The sequence below is a fragment of the Antechinus flavipes genome, chromosome 4 (genome assembly GCF_016432865.1).
Source record: "Antechinus flavipes isolate AdamAnt ecotype Samford, QLD, Australia chromosome 4, AdamAnt_v2, whole genome shotgun sequence".
Taxonomy (NCBI): domain Eukaryota; kingdom Metazoa; phylum Chordata; class Mammalia; order Dasyuromorphia; family Dasyuridae; genus Antechinus; species Antechinus flavipes.
This window is the reverse complement of record NC_067401.1, coordinates 33,000,529-33,021,045: the sequence shown is the minus strand read 5'-3', so window position 1 is coordinate 33,021,045 and position 20,517 is coordinate 33,000,529. Positions and strand designations below refer to the sequence as shown.

The following is a 20,517-nucleotide window of genomic DNA, read 5'->3' as shown; positions in this document are numbered from 1 at the left end:
TCTAATACTTCTTGAGGATGAAACTCAAATCTTGGAAATAACTAAATGTGATAAAGGGACCCTCAAAAAGCACATAGGTTTCAGCAACATAATCAGTTCTACCAAGCAGATGGTATTTAAAAATCATTTGTTCTTTTAGCATAAATATAAAGGAGCATCTAATTATATTACATTATAAACAAGTCAAATTCTACTCAAAATGAACCAGCCAATTAGTGTTCAGTCTGGCAATCCTGTTTTATCAAAACTTGTATTTTATTTGCTATATATTTTTATTCTAAAGATACTTATGCAAAAAAAATTGAAGTAAAATAATTTGCCTTTAAGCTATCTAAGCAGAAAAGTTTCTGAAAAAATTCAGCTATTAAATAAGAACTTAACAGCATTTCAGAACTTTTATTTTTAAATTCCAGAAAACAAATTCTTAAAGCCCATAGCAAAAATTACCACATATACTTTGCTTCCCACTTCCACAAAAAGAAGAAAAATTTTAAAGTACCTCTTTTTCTTCTGGACAGTACAAGGGTCCTGTAGGGTGAAGAACAGCTTTCTGTGCATAATAAAATAGCTCTGATATGTTCTTCAAGTTTTTTGCTGAACACTAAGAGACAGTTTAAATATTAACACTTCAATAAATATGATCAATAAAAAAGGAACAAGTTAAATCTCATTCAGTATGTGGTAACAGTTTCCTTGGAGAAAACATTTAGTTTATTTGGTAAATATTCAAAGACAAAAATCAGAAAGATGTAACAGACTCAAAACCCAGAAGCAAGTCCCTCATTCTTCCCAAATGGCTTCATCACTGATCCTTATGTTCCCCACCAAACAACTGAGTACTACTGAGACTTTGCAGACCCAAAAGAGCATCATGCATGCATGCACACCTGCCTACCTCCACACAGGTCTCTATCTCTGTGTACTGGTTCATGATAGGAAGAATGGTTTCCATACTGCTATATTCCACTAGATCCGATTTGTTCCCAACCAATATCAAAGGCAGCCTAGAATACACAAGACATAGTTATAGGCAGTAAAGACTTTATTCCTTTTTTAATCTGCTTCACAATTTATTCTAGCTGGAAAAGATTCTTCCCTAGCTAGTACATTCCCCTTCCACCAGGTCAGTACAGCATCCCACCTACCTTGTCCCCGCAACACTCACTCTCCACTGTTCCCACCTCTGATGTTCTCTTCATTTAAAACAGACCACTCTCATTGCTCACTGCTTATGCATTTTTCCCATCCTTCAAGTTGTACAATCTTTGTGTGCCTTCATGGAGGTCTTGCCCATAGTTATATCACAACAAAATGTGGAAGGGAACAGGTCAGAACTGATCAGGAGGAGTGGGGCATATGATAACAACTAATCCAAGGAAGTAGGGCCCATATTACTGGGTTTGTGGGTATCACAGAATTTTTAAGTGCCATAATTCTAGAAAGGTGGCACCCAGGGTATAAGGAGTCCTAACATAAGTAAGAGAAGTACAAGGAAGCAGGGGTGGTTACTGTCTGAAATCAGAGCAAAGGTTATAACACCTATTTCATATTAGCTGCTGGCCATTCTGGCCCCAAGCCCATAGACCCAGAAAGAGTGTATACAACTATTGGGCAAACTCAGCCTCTACTGCAAGGCCAGTGGATCCAATATTACCAGAACGTCCTTATGTCACTTCACCTCTTAACAAGGGCAACCTTGGTTTTATACCAAAATAGATTTTTTAAATTGATATATTTTTTGTTATACCACCTAATTTCCCATGTATGTTTTCTCCTTCCCATAACCAAAGAATCATCCCTTACAACAAAAAAGAAAATAGAGAAATAAATTCAACAAAACTGATTAACACCTTGAAAAAAATCTGATACTAATATTTAATATTCCACACCCTCTGGAAAATAGGAAAAGTAAATAGATGTCTTTTTTGGTGTCAGATTTGTTCTTTGTAATTTCTCAACATTGATTTTTGACTGTTTTGTGGTTGTTCTTTCCATTTACATACTGAAGTCATTATGTATAGCCTTTCCTTTCTTTAAGGCCTTAGCTTACCTATGTTGAAAAGCTGGACTTTTTTCATCTCTATGCAAAAGATATGGAGGAGATTCCCCATATGTTCTGATTTGTAGAACTGCTATCCTATTTGACATAATGTCATCACTGGAAGAGACACAGAAGCACACCCTAGCTTTGGGAAGTAGGCAAGCATGTAGAGCTAAAAAACTGGAAACCACAAATAGGGATTCTGACAATAGAAGGCAGTTATTGCTAGAAAAGCTCTCTCTTCTCCCCACTAATCCTGCTACAATGAAAGGGCATGATTTTCACACATACAGGAAGCAACTGTAATATTTTAAAGGAAGTCAATGTTTTGGGAAGTCTAGGATCTACCACGTGAAGATCTATGATTGCCAAAGGGCCGACTCTGGTAAATAAGATTTCCAAGGATCACGTCTTTGCCCATATTCCTTGTGGAAAATGGTCCCTAGAGGCTTTCACTGTTTTTGGGTGCTTTAGAAGCAATCACTAGAGGATACAAGGATGCTGATGAACACAGAGAAGAAGTCACCAATGTAAAAAATGTCTACGTATTTGACTAGGAGTTAGCAAAGGATGAGATTGATAAGATGGTGTCATGGAATCAACATATATAAACCTGGACAGACTTTGGGAGATGGTGGAGGATAGAAGGGCCTGGTGTGCTATGATCCATGGAGAAACAAAAAGTCATACATGACTAAACAACAACAACTTGGCTGTCTTGAAGGGATAGCCCTAATGTAAGGCAGGAATTATAGCAGAGGATACAAGTTCTTGCAGACTTAGCCAAGGAAGTCTTAAAGACTCAGCCTGGCTACTCAGCCAACTACTTGCTCAAGCAGAGTTTGAAGAAGAAAACAGAATACCAAAGGAATTTTGAGATTGAAGGCACAGTGGGAAATTTTTTTTAAGTGAAAAAGGCTTTCTCTGGAAGTTAAATTTTAGAGAGGCAATCAGTTCAAAGGTGCTCAAATAGTTGGCAAACCTTGTCCAGCCCTCTCCCTGAAGGATAATCCCGCTTCATGGTGACCACTTGTTGGCCTCTCAATCTACCAAGGATTATTATGCATGGGTATCCATCCCAAATGATGATAAAAACCACAGCTGGGATAGAGGGGATTGTCCTCAATCAAACCAGAAAGCTAGACTTGAAACCAGGAAAACGTGGGTTCAAACACTTACTAGCTATGAGATCCCTAAATTCCTTATTCTCTGTGCCTTAGTTTTTTCATCTATAAAAAGGAGCCAGACTCAACCTTCCAGATCCCTCCATCCTCTAAATATATACTCCTGATACCATCACTTCCTGAGAAATTACCTGGACACCTGGCTCAGTTTGGCATCAACTTACAGATAACAGCGAGTAGTTAAATAGGGCCCAGGAAAGCCTAACCGACCCAGCAAGAGAGCGCTTCAAAAAGGAGGCAAGCTGCAAGCCCTAGTCCATAAATGTCTCAAAATCTGCTAAAAAAAGATGCCTCATGTCACTGGCACTGTGGCACCTCAGAGGCCGTGGTACAGGGTGGGAATAAAAGGGGCCATCCTGATTAACAAACTGACCACCAACAGATTAGGGCTGCCCGCACAGTAGAGAGGATCAGTCATGAATTTCAGAGATAGGTTCTCCCAGAGCCTCTGGGGAATTTGTCCATGGTTACAGCATCCTTTAAGGGTACTGCTTATCAACAAACATTTCTATGCCAGGCAGGACGTCAATGGATACTACAGGATGGAGGGTCAAATGATCTTGCATAAATCTTCAGCATCTTCCATGAACCCAAATTCCCAGTTGTGATGGGAGGAGGAAAATATATATCCTTTCTTTGCTGTAAATGGTAGTCCCTGGAAAAGTGAGAAATTGGCCTGTTCTGTCCCTGAAGATCCATCAGCAATAGATAGGCCCAGTTTTAAGGTTTGTACAAAACGGAAAACAAAAAAATAAAGAAGGAGGGTAAGGGTGCTACGTCCCTAGGAATATCCCTCCCTGATCTGAGACACAATGTTCACCTTGTTATTTTGAATGCTTGACTGGCAGATCACCACAAAGTTAAATCAAGCAAAAACACGAGCCTACCTGGCCAGCTAGGGTTTGCAGTGTATCACAGCACAGAGGCATTCCAGGTTTCAATTGGTCCACGATAGGTATTCTGTGCCTAACAGAAGAGGCACAGCATGGTGTAATGGAAAGAACAAGGAACTTGGAATCATAAGACCTGGATACAAATTCTGGTTCTAGTATTATCGGCATGACTATATCTCTCTGAACTCAGCTTTTTAACTGTAAAATGGGAATAATAATACTGATACCATTTACTTCACAAGGTTATTTGTAGCAAAAGAAGTACTTTATAGATCTTAAATGCTATATAAATGTAAGTTTAAGACTATAATTACTATTAACAGATGCCTCAAACCTTCAACAACATACCTAATAATAATATTAACAAGAAGTGACATTTCCACAACATTTTAAGGTTCCAAGCTCACATCAGTTCTTTCTCCATGGCAGTCAAGTGACTTAAATGGTCAAATGAGAAAACCCCTGGGCAAGAAGGCTGGTGTTGAGGGCTGAACTAAAGGCTCTATATATGAGGACTGGCAAATCTAGTGATTAAGGAATGAGGGAAGGTGAGAATAGCTGCACTTCCTTTTTCTTCAGTGTCAAGGGGGAAGGCTCTAGGATTTCCTTAGACCCCCACAAAAAAATCATGATCAGAGTATATAGGTATAAATATATTCATTCTCTCTTCCTTCCTCTTCCCCCTCCTCCCAATCCCTTTCATCAAAAGGAAGGTAAGTAAAACAAGACACATTGGAGGCCTAGACAAGATTCCAATGACCTACCTGACTAAAGGAAAAATAAAGGGCTTAGTATACTGTTTTCTCACTTTGTTTCTAAGATCCCTCTTCTGCTGCAGCTCTCTTCATCCTCCCACTGCATCCAGAATAGGAATGCCTTCAGAAGAACTGCTCTTTACAGTTCTGCTCCAGTCATCACCCAGAGTCAAGATACATACAGTTAATAGATAATAAAGAAAGGCCTGTAACTTCAGCGATATAGCTGTTTAGGTAGGTTCATTTTTCTGGCAAAGCTGAATCCCTTGCCCAAAAGCTTAGTATTTCCTAAGCCTGGGTGGGCAGGAGATGCCTCCCTCCCAAAGGTCACTTTAATCCGGAGGAATCCTATTCAAAGCAGCTCCTGTACAAAGGTTTAAGATAAGAGCCATTTAACTTTTTGGATGGTCAAGGAAGTTGAGTTTGGGAAAAGCAAGAAGGAATTAAATTAAATGCAGCTTGTCCAAACCATTTCCATAACAGTACAGTCAATGTAACAAGTCTGAGATCACGAGCACAGAAGCAAGTACTGGCACGCAGCAGAACACACATCTGACCCGTCAGAGTGATAAATTCTCATAAAAATACACACTAGTTAGGCAGGTTCATGGACTCCTGGTTGGGGTCTACAGGAAGGGTTCCAGGATACTTCACAACAAGACCTAGGCAGAAATAAGAGTGCTGACTGGAAGAAGACAGAATCAGAAGTCTATCTAGCTAAGCAGTACAGATCAGGTAGGAACTGGAAGTCTAAAGAAACAAAGGTCAAATTTTGAGTAAGTCATCACAGCTGAAGAAGCAGCAAGTAACTGCTGGTCCAGCAGGGACCCAGCCTGGGAAGTGAGGGAATAAGTCAGGGGGGAAGCCTCTGCATCCAGGAACAGGACATTTCTCTGCTTTGTCTGAGTTGCTTGCTGAGGATGGGAACAGGGAAGGAGGTCCCCACTGCACTTTAATGCTGCTTCTAATTGGAGAAAAGACAAAGGTACCATAATAACTAGAAAGTCCTCATAAGTGCCTTCATCCTTTCCCAACTCTCACGATACTCATCACCACTTTACTTTACTGTAAATTGTCTTGATGATTCCATTCAACATACTTGTGACGTTCCAAAATGAGAGATTTCTCTCTATCTTATAGGAGCTATTTCCCTCTTTCAGAATGTAAGCTCCTTAAGGACAGGGATTGTTGATACTTTTGCCTTTGTATGCCCAACACAGTGCTTAGAGCATAAAAAGTACTCAATACATGCTTTTTCAATCATTCATTCACTTATTCAGTTTAATCTATCAATAAGCAAGTAGTAAGCCAGCAATTCTTAATCTAGCATCCAAACACCTCCAAGATGATCTATGAATACATTTTTTGAGGAGGGAGGAGTTGAATTTGAACAAGAAAAATATTTTGATAACTGTATTTTAATATAATCAGATTTTTTTATAATCTTATATACTTTATTTTTTGTATATATTTTGAGAAGTGGTTCATAGGGGTCCAGACTGCCCAGCAGGAACACAAAGAATACTACATGCCAAACACTGTTAAGTATTATGTATACAAAGAAAAAAGTGGCACATGCTCTGTTCTCAAGGAGTTCCCATTCTAATAGGGATGACAATACATGTATATGTGTATGTGTATACATACACAAATACAAATACACATATACATATATTTAAGATGATTACAAGGTGATTTTAGGAAGGACTATACAACAAGATAGGGAGATTGGAAACAATTCACATTAAGGTACTATTTATATAAAAGAGAGATGAAGCCTCTTATTCAAAGAACAGTTAGTAAGCCATTATGGCTGGACCACGGAGTGCAAAGAGGAGAATAATATACAAATTTGTAAATGATGGGAGGGGTCAGACTGTGCAGAGATTTAAAGTCCAAGCAGTTTGTATTTGACTCTAAGAGACAATAGGAAGCCACAGAAGTGGAAGGCAGAAAGGGATTTGATAGGATTAGATCTGAACTTTAAGAAAATCACTGGGGTAGCTCCGTGGAGAATGCTTTGGAGCAGAGAGAGACTTGAAACAGGATGTCAATATAGGAGTTTATTACGAGGCTCTACATGAAAGGTGATAAGGATCTGAATTAGGGAGGGGGCTGTGTGAGTAGAGAAGCTGTGTAGATACAAAAAAATGTTGTGGAATAGGAATAGGAATATTTGGTAACTATCTGGATATATGGGATGCCAAAGATGATGCTGATGATGGGTGATTGGAAAAAAGGGGATTCTCTCAACAATTACAGGGGAAGCTCAGAAGAGGGTGGGTTTGGGAAAAAAATAAAGAGTTCTCTTTTGGGAATGCTGAGTTTGATATGTTTATGGAAACATCCAACTGGTATTAATGATGAAGAAATGTACTTCAGAAGAGAAATGAAGGTTAGATATATAGAATCTTAAAAGTCATTAGCACAGAAAGAGTATTTGAATCTATGTTCACCAAGAAATCATCAAAAAAGAATACAGAGCTTGGGATATACTCAGTTAGTGGAAATAAGACAAATGATAGTTCCTTGTTTCAAGTTCAGATGCTTTGCCCTTCCAATTATAGTATGAGCTCCTTGTAGAACTATACTTCTAATTTTTATAGCCCTAAAAACCAACCCCCAAATTAAATATATAATGGGCACCTACTACACAATAAGTATGTGAAAGAGGCTCCACAAATTATTGCTTACTGATTTACATGAGCATTAATCCTTGAAAAGACTTAAGAGGCTCAGAAAATACTATTTTAGCTCACCAAAATAGCCCTACTATGAAGTTATCCCGAGTCAATTTTAAGTTAAAACTCAAGATATTTTCACCTAGGGTGGTGAACTACTGATATGGAAACTACTGCCAATTAATGTAGCTGCCCAGGACATTCATAGAGAGGTTAAGGGACTTGTCATACCAGAGAGAGGACTTATACTTGGGTCTCCCTAATGCCAAGGAAGGCCCTCACCACTTACAAGCTCTTTTGTCTCTATGAATGCACAATTAGTATCCTGCCTGGGCAAAAAGCTGGGTACAAGTCTTAGTATTCCATTACCCTGTACCCCTATGATAAAGACAAGCTGATTTCCATAAAAAATGTAACATAACCAGAAGCCTTCATTCAGGAACATTTGGTGACCATGCAGCAGAATGCCCCTTGTTCAAAGCACAGACACACACAGCCACAAGCAGAAAAGATCATGACATTCATGCTGAGAACACTGTGTCCATATTGACCAGAAGCCAGCCAGAAGGGCTTGTGGCTGAGATGTGTACAGAGGCCCCAGGCTGGGTACCTTAATGATTCTATCCCAGACTTTTGCAAAGGAGGTTCTAATCACTCTAGCAATCACTCGCTACTTCCTGCTTTCCTTTCAATAATTACCTGCTGTCTTTGTCTGTCCGTTCATTGATGAGAGGAATCCATCGGCTCGTTACCTAAAAAAAAGTTTAAATTATTCAGGATGGTGAAATGCAATGGGGAAAATTATAATGACCTTTCATCTAGCTATCAGGCTCTAAGGTTGGCAAGGCACTTCCCAAATATTATCTCCTTGATGGTATAAGCACCTGACTAGAGAAACAGGGAAGCATATCTGCTGCTTCATAAATGCCAGTTCAATAAGGGTATAAATGAGGAACAATAATAATAGCTAATTTTAATGTATGACTTCAACATCTATCATTTCAATTAATATTGTCACAATAATCTCATGATGTGGATGTTTTTAATTAATCCCATTTTACAGAAGAGAAAAATGAGACAAAATGAGGTTAAGTAACTTTATCAGAATCACATAGCTTATGAGTATCTGAAACAGGATTCAAACTCAGACTTTCTTGATTCCAAGTCCAAGACGTTTTCTCACTGTGACACCTAAAGTCCCCAAGTTAGAGGGTCCCTAGCAGGACAGCTGGCAGCCTACACACCTGAGCTCTCAGGGAAGCAACGAGCAACAAAATGGACACTGGCCAGGTTACAAGGTGGCAGAAACACTGAAATAATCAAGTGGCTCTATGGAAGCTAAATCCTGAAAATGTGGCTCCTGTCTAGAAACCTATTAAACAATACAGTACACTGCCAAGGATAACACTGCCTACAGTGTCGCTCAGCTTTTCTTTCTTTTAGTAAAAGAAACCATGGAATAGAAAGGAGAAATTCCATCAAGGAGGCTTCTAACACCCTAATTTAGGGTTTACGGGTGAAAGTACTATTTAATCAAATCCAGGTCATAGCCCAGTGTTCACCAAACACTTATACACATACCTTATCAATAGAATGCTTGTTGTTAACAGCATAGACTATGCAGATAACATTTGCCTAGGAGAAAAATGAACACATTAATAATCTCTTTTAAATTAAAACAAAAATGTAAATAGCAATGGCTCTATACCTTAATGCAATGAGACTAACAGAGTGAAGACTAAAAAACCCAGCTTTGAAATGTGGAAGAAACCTAGGTTCATACTGCTATGAGGGGATGATGAAGTGCTTAAAGGCTCAGTCAAATACAGATTTATCATTATCACATATTAAAGTCAGCTATCACAATGAACAACTAGGAGAGAAAGATTGGGAACAGAAGAGCAAAGTAAGGAAAGACAGGACTGACCCAACCCACAATCACACACAAATCCCAGCATATATCTCACTGCACCCCCTGACTTACCTGGGAGATCTCATGATGAAGCTGTTCATCACTCTGTTCTGCTTCTACAAGTGACAGAGATGTTAACTTCCATGGGAAAAAATGAATGGTGAATGTTTTGTTCTTTTTAATTAGCACTATCGAGCATACCAAAACATGATTCCAGTTCATCAATACATGATATCAGACTAGGAAATGAACAATAGGACAGAGAAGGCCAGGGGAAGCCAGGGCAGTGAATTCGCTCATACGGATGGATTAGCAAATATTATTAAGTAGAGGGGGCAACATGTCAAGTTCAAGCAAAGCAACAAAAGTAGGAAGGAGTAACCAGATATTATAGTTCTAAATAAACAAACTATCTAGGGTACAAGGAACAATCTGGGCAATCAGAAGAAAGAATGGAGCCTCGTAGTGACACAAAGATTCTAGGCAATAAGATGCCCCCTTCTTATGTCCTCTCTGGGGTCAGAACTGGTATCCAAACTCATTTGTTCAGTGATCTTTGAAGTCCATCCCAAAGGAGTATGGACAGATGAAGCCTGGAAAGAGTGGTAAATAAGTAGACCCACATTCTTCACACCTGGATATGAGAAACCATTGTCCCACTTAACAATAAAAAGACTTAAGAAAAAGCCATTGCTCAAAAGTGTTTCTTTTGCTTAACATCAGTACTACAAAAGGGTTCCTCTATATTTTTAATATTTTTCTCAGCCCTATCCTCAGGGCTTTTTTCTCTCCTAGTTTGGACTTCTGATTTCATCAATGTAAGAAACTGACTTAAAACATCTCTCCACTGATTTAGAACCTCCAATGGCAGATTGGCCATTCATCAATAATTTAGTCTTTGGGAGGTTCCTGAGACACATAGAGAATAAATTACTTGGCTGTGGTCACAAAGGTGGCAGCTCTTGAATCCAGAGCTTCTCAACTCCCCAGGGTAGCCTTTTATTCAATACACTATGCTGCATCTTAATTTTTACACACCAAGTTAATCATAGAAGCTTTCAACTAGTGCATAGACAAAGACAAGAGACCCTAAAGACTACAGTCCTGTCCCTTCATTTTATGTCCTCTCCAGAAAACTAGAGAGGGAACAAATATAATTCTAGAATTCCACACATTAATATAAGAGATTTTAGAGTGAGAATGGTCCTTTGAATGTATCTTTGAACATATCCTGTCCAAACTCCTTATATTAAAGAGAAAGAAACCCAGACCCAAATAGATTAATTTGTCCAAGGTTATACAGAGAGTAAACAGACACAAAATTAAAACCCAAATTTCCAAATCCAGTTTTCATTCCCCATAAACATAAAGCAATCCAAATAAGTTTTCATTAACTTTATCTTCAGCATATTGGCTGTAAAACTGTTTGCACAAAAAAATCCATCGCATCAACCTCCTCTCTGAGCATGTTACAGACTAATTGATTCAAAGTCCTAAGCTCGACATTAAGAAATTGTTTCCTCTACTATCAATCCACTCAATCCTTAGCACTCCTCAAATGGGAGGTGGGGGTGGAGGGGAGGCAAGGGAGAAATATGAATCCCAGAGACATAAAATAAAAACATTAATAAGAGTTTTGATAAATGAATGTAAGTGATTTTAAGAATGTTACTGTCCTAATACAGGCACAGAAGTAGTTCTTAAACATGAGAAGCAGCCCAAAGGCAAGTGTCAAAGTGACTAAAAGAGAGCAGTGACATACACAAAATTTCAGATAAAAATGCAAATATGATTTTAAGTTGGTCCAAATACCATAATGTCCATTGGGAAGCAGATTGACAAAGTAACGAATTCCGAACCAAGGCTCAACCTGGCATTCATCATATATAGTACCACAAAGTAGGACAAACTTGGGACTTCATTTATTGGGACTAAATCAACACAGGCAAAGTCTTAATCTGAACTTCAACGTGGCCCTTATTTATTGTCCTTCAAGCTGATCAATAGTTTAGGTTAGAGGATCATCTGTTTCTAGAAGGCAGGGACCTTGCCCAGAGCCTTTGACAGCCCCTCCCCCCGCCATTAGTTGCTCAGTTAGTGTTAGTGTACAGAAGAAAACCAGTCTTTCTGATGGCAGATTCATTACCTGAGTAATCGACTATGTGTGTTGGAACTCTCTCAGGTGTAACATCAGCTGGAATGGTTATTTCTTCTGCCCGTGGAGGAACCTTAGTTTGCAGACAAACATTGAAAAGGAAAATACTTCAGAGAAAAACAATCAAAACTTGTTTATTAATGCTGGGATCTGTTTGCCTTTTTTACAGGTATCCAATAGGCAACATCACAGGTGCGTTTTCAAAGAGTCACTGAATCACAGAGCTGGAAGGGACCCTGGAGCCATCAATGCCAATCCTCTACTTTACACTTGAGAAAACAAGCTGGGAAAGGGAAATTTAGCCAGGGTCACTGCTTATTTCTAAGCTTCTCTAGAGATTCAAATGGATAGAAGATGCACTTAGCAAAATGTGCATTTTTTATAAAGACTACATTTCCATTTATGATATGTATATGTAATAACACTTCTTAGGATTCCACTTATAAATATGGATTAATATGAGAACTGTGAAGCTCTTTATTTTATTACACACACAAAGGGTCATGCTAATATAAGGAATCCCCAAAACGAGCTCTGGGTAGGCCTATACACACTCAAGCCACATTATCTGCTCAAAGACTCAGTTTGTTTATGTTCTCACAATTAAATTCATCAATTTAACTTAAAAATATGTAAATCTTTGGGGTTTTTTACTTACAACTAATAAGTGTTCCCATATATTACTTTCAATTACTAAAATTCTAAATGTGAATACAGTCTTGCTAGGTTAAATCACCTCAAAGGACAGTCACCTAACTATGCACAAAGGGCCATAAAACCTGCCAACCCTGTAAGCTAGCAATACCATACTGAGTCTGTATCCTAAAAGAAAACAAAAAATTTAAAAAGAAAAAAGGAAAAGGAAAAGGACCTATATAGAAAAATATATTTATAGCAAGCCTGTTCTGGAGGCAAAGAACTGGAAATTGAGGAGAGGCTCCTCAAGTGGGGAATGACTGAATAAACTATGGCATGCGATACTACTGTGCTATAAGAAATGAAGAACAAGATGCTTTCAGAAAAACCTGGAAAAACTTTGTAACCTAATGCAAAGTGACAAGTACTGTGTATAAAGTAACAGCAATACCATAAGATGATCAGCTGTGAATGATCTAGCTATTCTCAGCAATACAGTGATCCAAGACAACTTTGAAGGACTTAACGATGAAAAATATTGTCTGAACACAGATTGAAGCACTCTAAAAAAACTTTTCAGGAGAGATTTTTTTTCCTTTGTTCTATGATTTTCTCTACAACATGACCATTATGGAAATGTTTTGCATGACTACACATGTATAATCTATATCAAATTGCTTGTCTTCTCAATGAGAGTAGGTGGGAAGGGATGAAGCAAGAGATTTGGAACTCAAAGTTTTAAAAACAAACGATAAAAATTGTTTTTATATGTAACTGGAGGAAAAATTGCAATTTTTAAAAAAGGCATTCACACATTAGATATATCATTAAACAATGGGACTGCGGCTGAAACATGAAAATGCAGCTCATGACTCAACAGTCACACCTCATATGACTTTTTGTATTATAAAAAGCAACAAAATAAAACTCAAATTTTAAAATAAAGTTCCCTGCTCAACTTACTAATGAAGATGCTTCATGTTATATCCTGATTCAAAAAAGTACATGTAACAGCAGGTGTAACAGAGGCTGAGGCTGAAATGTGTCATGGATTCTAAGTGGCTTAGTAAAGAACCACAATAACACTGCAGAGTCATACTTCTACCCAGCTCCTTCCATTTCCCTGAGTCATACAAGACTTTGGTAGGAGGTACTAGAGACCAGAAACTAAATTTAAACAACTACACACTATATAGCTCTCTGCTCATGGTGTGGAGGCAGTACTGGATTTTCAAAGGCTACACCAAAAACATTTGCGTCTAGCAATGGGTTGTACTGTGTGTCTATGAAGGAAGGACCAATACCCAGTTAAGTGAGGCACACCATCAAACAGCTGTTTATCAAATGGATTTTTTGGCCATAACAATTCATGAAAGCTTTCTATTAAGATGTGGAGAAGTTGAGATCTGTGTCAATGAACAGCATCTACAATGATTAAATCACAGACTTTTTAGGAAAAATAAATACAAATCATCAATATCACTACCTCCTACATCTGTTTTCATACTTAAAATTTTCTAACAGACATTATTTCACCTGATTTTTACCATAACCTGGTGATATAAGCAAAACAGGTATTAATATTCTCATTTGACAAAAAGAAAAACTGAGGCTTATAAGATGTTAAATTGTCCTACTCAAAATCTTATACCCAGAAACAAGGGCTTACTGAAAGTTACAACATTTTAAAGATCACTATCTATGAGTTAACGCCACTCTTAAAAAAATATATCATACTGCTCAAAATGAAGTAAAACTAAAGTAAAAAAAAAATCAATATATATTTCATTTTACCTCAACCTGAACAAAGTCTGAGCAAAATTTAATCTCAGTAGAAATAAGATCTTAAAAGAAAAATCAGGATGCTTTACCTCTTCTGGGAATTCTTCACTAACCAGAGACATGATCAGCGATGTCTTCCCAACTCTGGCTGTGAAAAGAAAGAATCCTTATGTGAATAGAACATTTTAAGGGCTACATGTAATAAAATGAAGCAATTACACTTTAAGAGCATTAATTCTGTAGAATTCCAAGATTCTGGAAATTTCTCTATCACACTTCTCTTCTTCCCTTCATGTCTGTTCTTTACCTAGTTCATGATCTATGGTTCTATAATTTTTCTCTATACTTTCAGTCTACATTTGCTCTGGTTTCACCTCCCTTCCTACCTTATCTTGACTAAGAGGCTTTTCTGGACCCTGTCTAGCATCTAGGGGCTTCTATGTTACATTAGAACATGACTGACTGATTTTATGATTTCATAGTGTTTTCTCCACTATTTTGCTCCATTAAATATTTCATCTACTAGCACAAGTTTCTTCATTGCTCCTTTCTAATGATTCCTATTCTTCAATCTACTCAAGTCCTCCCCTTTCCTTGAAGAACTAAACAAAAAACACCTCCCCCTTGATTTTATTATCCTGTAATTAGCATCCCTGCTTCACTTACTGCTCACTTCTAGAAAAGGATGTATACTCACTGCCTACACTGCTTAACCTGGAATTCAATGGCATCATCTACTGTGATGACCACGTTTAGCACCCAGAGTATATTAAAATCAACCGGAGTCAGAATAAAGGAAAATGCTTGATCTTTATTCTTTGCGGAGGTGCAGGGGAATGGCCATACGAAGTGAGAGCAATCACGACATGAATCCGGCCAGCAGGGCCTCTGCCTCTCTCACTCCACCCACTAAATCATCTAAGCAATCTCCTATACAACACATCAAACTTGCACAGAGAGTGGGCAGGGCCATTCTTTCTCCAAGCATATGTTAACAGAGTATTGTCCAATTGCTAATTAGCCTCAAGTGCTAAGAGGGACCTCAGTGCAACTAGAGCTTCAAGAGCTTCAGCCCATTACAACCTACCTTAAACCTTTTTTCAGTACAGGACAGTACTTAGTCTCTACTTCATGAGACTCTCCTTCCCTTGACCTCTACACCCTAGCATCCTCAGCATTGTCCCTTTCATTGGCCCCTCTTCTTCCTTCTTGCTCCACTGTATCCCCCAAGTTTCTGTCCTTAGCCCTATTCTTTTTTCACTCTATAATCTCTTTCCATGATTTTATTGTCTTATGTTTTCAGATGTTAAATAGTTTCATTTCTGCCCACAACCTCTATCAGAGTTCAGTCCCATTATCTCTCACTGCCTGCTGTATACTTCTACAAGAATATACCTCTGGAATATCTAACACTAAACTCCACTGCTTCTTCCCAAAAATCTGTCCTCCTCTCAGTTATCCAGCCTAATAACTTCACAGCTGTTTTTGATGATTCCTTGTTCCTAAATCCACAGCATCAAAGAACTTGGGCTGGAAAATAAGTCAGAAGGTATTTATCTAATCTAAATCCTCTATTTTACAGATAAGGAAACTGAGGCCCAGAAAGATGAAATAAATTGATTAGTTTTTTTTTTTTTTTACAAAATTTAATGGCCTTCCAGTTTCAGCTGATAATATTCTGATATTAAAATGTTGTAACTTTTAGTAACTCCAGACCTAGTACTTTATTATCCATTCTCAGTCACAGCAGTAAAGTAGGCCTTTACCTCTTCTCATTTAAACTATTTTAATAGCTTCCTACTCAATCTTACTACTTCTAGGAAAAGAAAAGCTCTCTAAATCATCTAAAATACAGCTCAGCAGATTATATCACTTCTCTTTTCTACATGTGACTCCCTACTGCCTTCCAAATAAAATATCATCTCTTGATCCTGATATTTAAGGCCTTCTACTCTCACTCTAGTACAATTAGCCAGCCTTAACTGGCATCTATTCTCACATTCTGCACTCTAACCAAACTGGATTATTCTGCAACTTCATTATTTCTCTGTTGCCTCTATTATCCTGTTCACTATGGGTTCCTCTCCAATTTCTATCTGTGGAGGTCCCTCCCTTCCTTCAAGGGCCAACAAAGATGCCACTCTCTCCATAATGTCTTCCTAACCCCATTTCCATCCAACCTCCAGATAAAAGTGATATCTTTCACTTCTGAAATCTCTCACTGCTCTTTGTCCAGACTTCTCCTCTGCACTTCTCTTGAAGATCTTTTGTATCCTAGTTATTTGCATGCCCATTTTTTTCTTCCCTGACTATAAAGCTTCTTAAAAAGAGGGTCTAAATCACATCCACCTATTTTTATGCCAGTCCTTTAAACAGAGAATGCACTGAATACTTGCTGAATACATGTATCTATAATACACTATTAAGGCCTATTAAGCAATTAAGAGTGACTAGGTATTTTTCAAAACTAGGAAACAGGGGACGAGTTATTAGCTCAATTTAATTCAACATTTATTAAGTGCCTAAGTTTGTGGAGCATTATGTTAAACTCTAAAATAAATAAGAAAGTGATAAGATAAAGGGTCTTAGATCTGAAAGAGACCTGAGAAACCTTCTCATTTCTCTGGTTCAACTCCATTTTACAGAATAACTGAAGTTCAGGGAAGTTACACAAAGCAATCATCACAACACGGCTACTGTGTTTGAATTCAACTCTACAGGTAGCACCCTATTCACCTTCATGACATTACCTCGTTGTGGTGGTTCCTTTACATTTTACAGAGCTAGACAATCAGCATAAGCATTTATGTGCCTGGGTATACAGGTACCAGGCAGTGTAAATGAGTAAGTCTCATTTACAAAAAACCAAAATAGTGCAAACATGATGAATGTATAAGCAAATGTTATCTGATGAATAAACAATCATTTCTATTTTTTTAATAACTTTTTATTGATAGAACCCATGCCAGGGTAATTTTTTACAGCATTATCCCTTGCACTCACTTCTGTTCCGATTTTTCCCCTCCCTCCCTCCACCCCCTCCCCCAGATGGCAAGCAGTCCTTTACATGTTGAATAAGTTACAATATATCCTAGATACAATATATGTGTGCAGAACCGAACAGTTTTCTTGTTGCACAGGGAGAATTGAATTCAGAAGGTATAAATAACCCGGAAGAAAAACAAAAATGCAAGCAGTTTATATTCATTTCCCAGTGTTCTTTCTTTGGGTGTAGCTGCTTCTGTCCATCCTTGATCAACTGAAACTGAATTAGCTCTCTTTATCGAAGAGATCCACTTCCATCAGAATACATCCTCAAACAGTACCGCTGTTGAGGTATATAATGATCTCCTGGTTCTGCTCATTTCACTCAGCATCAGTTCATGTAAGTCTCGCCAGTCCTCTCTGTATTCATCCCGCTGGTCATTCCTTACAGAACAATAATATTCCATAACGTTCATATACCACAATTTACTCAACCATTCTCCAATTGATGGGCATCCATTCATTTTCCAGCTTCTAGCCACTACAAACAGGGCTGCCACAAACATTTTAAACAATCACTTCTAACTAGAATAATCAGGAAAAACTTTACCAAAGAAGAGAACTAAATATGAAAAAAAGATTCTCAATAATTTTTAAAACTTTATGCTGGAAATTAGAAAGAAAATCTCCTACAAGTCAGAATCGCATTTGAAAATGTGTACCATTTATTGGCTAAGAAATAGATTAGTGGATCAGTGGAAAAGGCTAGGCTCACAAGACAGAATAGTCAATTATAGCAATCTAGTGTTTGACAAACCCAAAGCCCCTAACTTCTGGGAAAAGAATTCATTATTTGATAAAAACTGCTGGGATAATTGGAAATTAGTATGGCAGAAATTAGGCATGGACCCACACTTAACACCATATACCAAGATAAGATCAAAATGGGTCTATGACCTAGGCATAAAGAAAGAGACTATAAATAAATTAGAGGAACATAGAATAGTTTATCTCTCAGACTTGTGGAGGAGAAAGAAATTTGTGACCAAAGATGAACTAGAGACCATTACTGATCACAGAATAGAAAATTTCGATTACATCAAATTAAAAAGCTTTTGTACAAATAAAACTAATGCAAACAAGATTAGAAGGGAAGCAACAAACTGGGAAAACATTTTCACAGTTAAAGGTTCTGATAAAGGCCTCATTTCCAAAATATATAGAGAACTGACTCAAATTTATAAGAAATCAAGCCATTCTCCAATTGATAAATGGTCAAAGGATATGAACAGACAATTTTCAGAGGATGAGATTGAAACTATTACCACTCATATGAAACAGTGTTCCAAATCATTATTGATCAGAGAAATGCAAATTAAGACAACTCTGAGATACCACTACACACCTGTCAGATTGGCTAAGATGACAGGAAAAAATAATGATGAATGTTGGAGGGGATGCGGGAAAACTGGGACACTAATGCATTGTTGGTGGAGTTGTGAACGAATCCAACCATTCTGGAGAGCAATCTGGAATTATGCCCAAAAAATTATCAAATTGTGCATACCCTTTGATCCAGCAGTGTTTCTATTGGGCTTATATCCCAAAGAAATACTAAAGAAGGGAAAGGGACCTGTATGTGCCAAAATGTTTGTAGCAGCCCTGTTTGTAGTGGCTAGAAACTGGAAAATGAATGGATGCCCATCAATTGGAGAATGGCTGGGTAAATTGTGGTATATGAATGTTATGGAATATTATTGTTCTGTAAGAAATGACCAGCAGGATGAATACAGAGAGGACTGGCGAGACTTACATGAACTGATGCTAAGTGAAATGAGCAGAACCAGGAGATCATTATACACTTCGACAACAATATTGTATGAGGACATATTTTGATGGAAGTGGATTTCTTTGACAAAGAGACCTGAGTTTCAATTGATAAATGACGGACAAAAGCAGCTACACCCAAAGAAAGAACACTGGGAAACGAATGTAAACTATCTGCATTTTTGTTTTTCTTCCCGGATTATTTATGCCTTCTGAATCCAATTCTCCCTACGCAACAAGAGAACTATTCGGTTCTGCAAACATATATTGTATCTAGGATATACTGCAACATATCCAACATATAAAGGACTACTTGCCATCTAGGGGAGGGGGTGGAGGGAGGGAGGGGGAAAAAAATCGGAACAGAAACGAGTGTCAATATAATGTAATTATTAAATAAAAAATTAAAAAAAAAAAAAAAAAGAAAAAAGAAAATGTGTACCATTTAGTTTTCCGAGCATATGATCACTATAACTAAAGATGAAATTCCTTATGAGGGGACTTTATACAGGAGAATCAGAAGCTGAGGAATGCAGTAGTGAACATGCTCAGTTTCCTGTCTTACCATGAGCAGTATTTCTCCCCTCCCCGTCCCCCTCCCCCCCATTCAACCCAGTAGAATGCAAGCTCTTTGAAGACAAAGGCTGCTTACTTTTTGCCATTGCATGCCCAACACAGCACCATTCAGAGAAGATTCTTAAAGTCTGTTGACTATTGGGGAAACTCCCTTTTTAGAGACAGATATCTATATGGTCAGTAAATACTCTTAAGAGTCACTGGGACCCTTTTTGAGGAAGCAAAGAACTAGAAACAAAGCAAATGGAAAATGGTTAAACAGCTTTGAAACAAAAATTGAATGGAATGACCAAAAAGATTTCATAAAAGAATGGGAAGACTTTCATGACATGACATATACAGAAGTAAACAAAACCAGGAAAATAATAATGCAAAACATAATGACAACAAGGTAAATGGAAGGAGGGGGGAAAGGAAATTGAATGCTGGATAATATAAATGATTAAGCTTGGTCCAGGAGGAGAGAAAAATTTTCCTTCTTTCTTTCCTTTTTTTTCCCCTGAGGCAATTAGGGTTAAGTGACTCACTCAGGGTCACAAAACCAGCAAGTTAAAGTGTCTGAGGTTAGATTTGAAGTCAGATCCTCCTAACTTCAGGGCTGGTGCTCTATAAACTGCCCCACCTAGCTGCCCCACCTCCATCTTTTCTTATTTACTATTAGTCACAATTTGCGAAGGTTAGTGTTAATGAATTTTCTAAAAAATATTTATTACAAATGATAATTTGTAGTAGGAAGTGGGATTAGCTGTATCTGGAAACAAAGGTGATGTCAAAATAAGATTTTTACAAGTTGCTGGGGTCACCTTTGCGGAGGTGAGAGGTTCACAAACAAATGATATCAATAAAAACTTATTTCTTAAAAAAAGTTGTTAGGACATTATTGAAACTTGCCCATGGTCACATAGCAATATTTACCAGAGGTAATGTATGAGCCTAAATTTCCCTGATTTATTCCCTTTTTCTTTCCTTCTGGATAAGTGACTGGACTTTTCAATTTCTACACATTTCCTTCTGGATAAGTGACTGGATTTTTCAATTTCCACACAAAGATTTGTCAACTAAAGGACCAAGAACTTCCATCAATGGGTCA

The 20,517-nt window shown here is 37.8% G+C and overlaps 1 protein-coding gene across 4 annotated transcripts in view; it reads right to left on the bottom strand.

Annotated features, from left to right (window-relative positions):
- RHOT1 (ras homolog family member T1) overlaps positions 1-20,517 on the bottom strand; it is a 70,121-nt gene that overhangs the window by 32,830 nt on the left and 16,774 nt on the right. For 3 of the 4 annotated variants that reach the window (XM_051992383.1, XM_051992384.1, XM_051992386.1), the window contains exons 2-8: positions 14,129-14,187; positions 11,613-11,694; positions 9,539-9,582; positions 9,136-9,189; positions 8,254-8,306; positions 896-1,004; positions 500-601 (exon numbers count right to left, since the gene is read on the bottom strand). In XM_051992383.1, coding sequence (XP_051848343.1) covers positions 500-601; positions 896-1,004; positions 8,254-8,306; positions 9,136-9,189; positions 9,539-9,582; positions 11,613-11,694; positions 14,129-14,187 — 503 coding nt within the window. The remainder of the gene's footprint in view (positions 1-499; positions 602-895; positions 1,005-8,253; positions 8,307-9,135; positions 9,190-9,538; positions 9,583-11,612; positions 11,695-14,128; positions 14,188-20,517) is intronic. The other variant, XM_051992385.1, reaches the window with a different exon arrangement.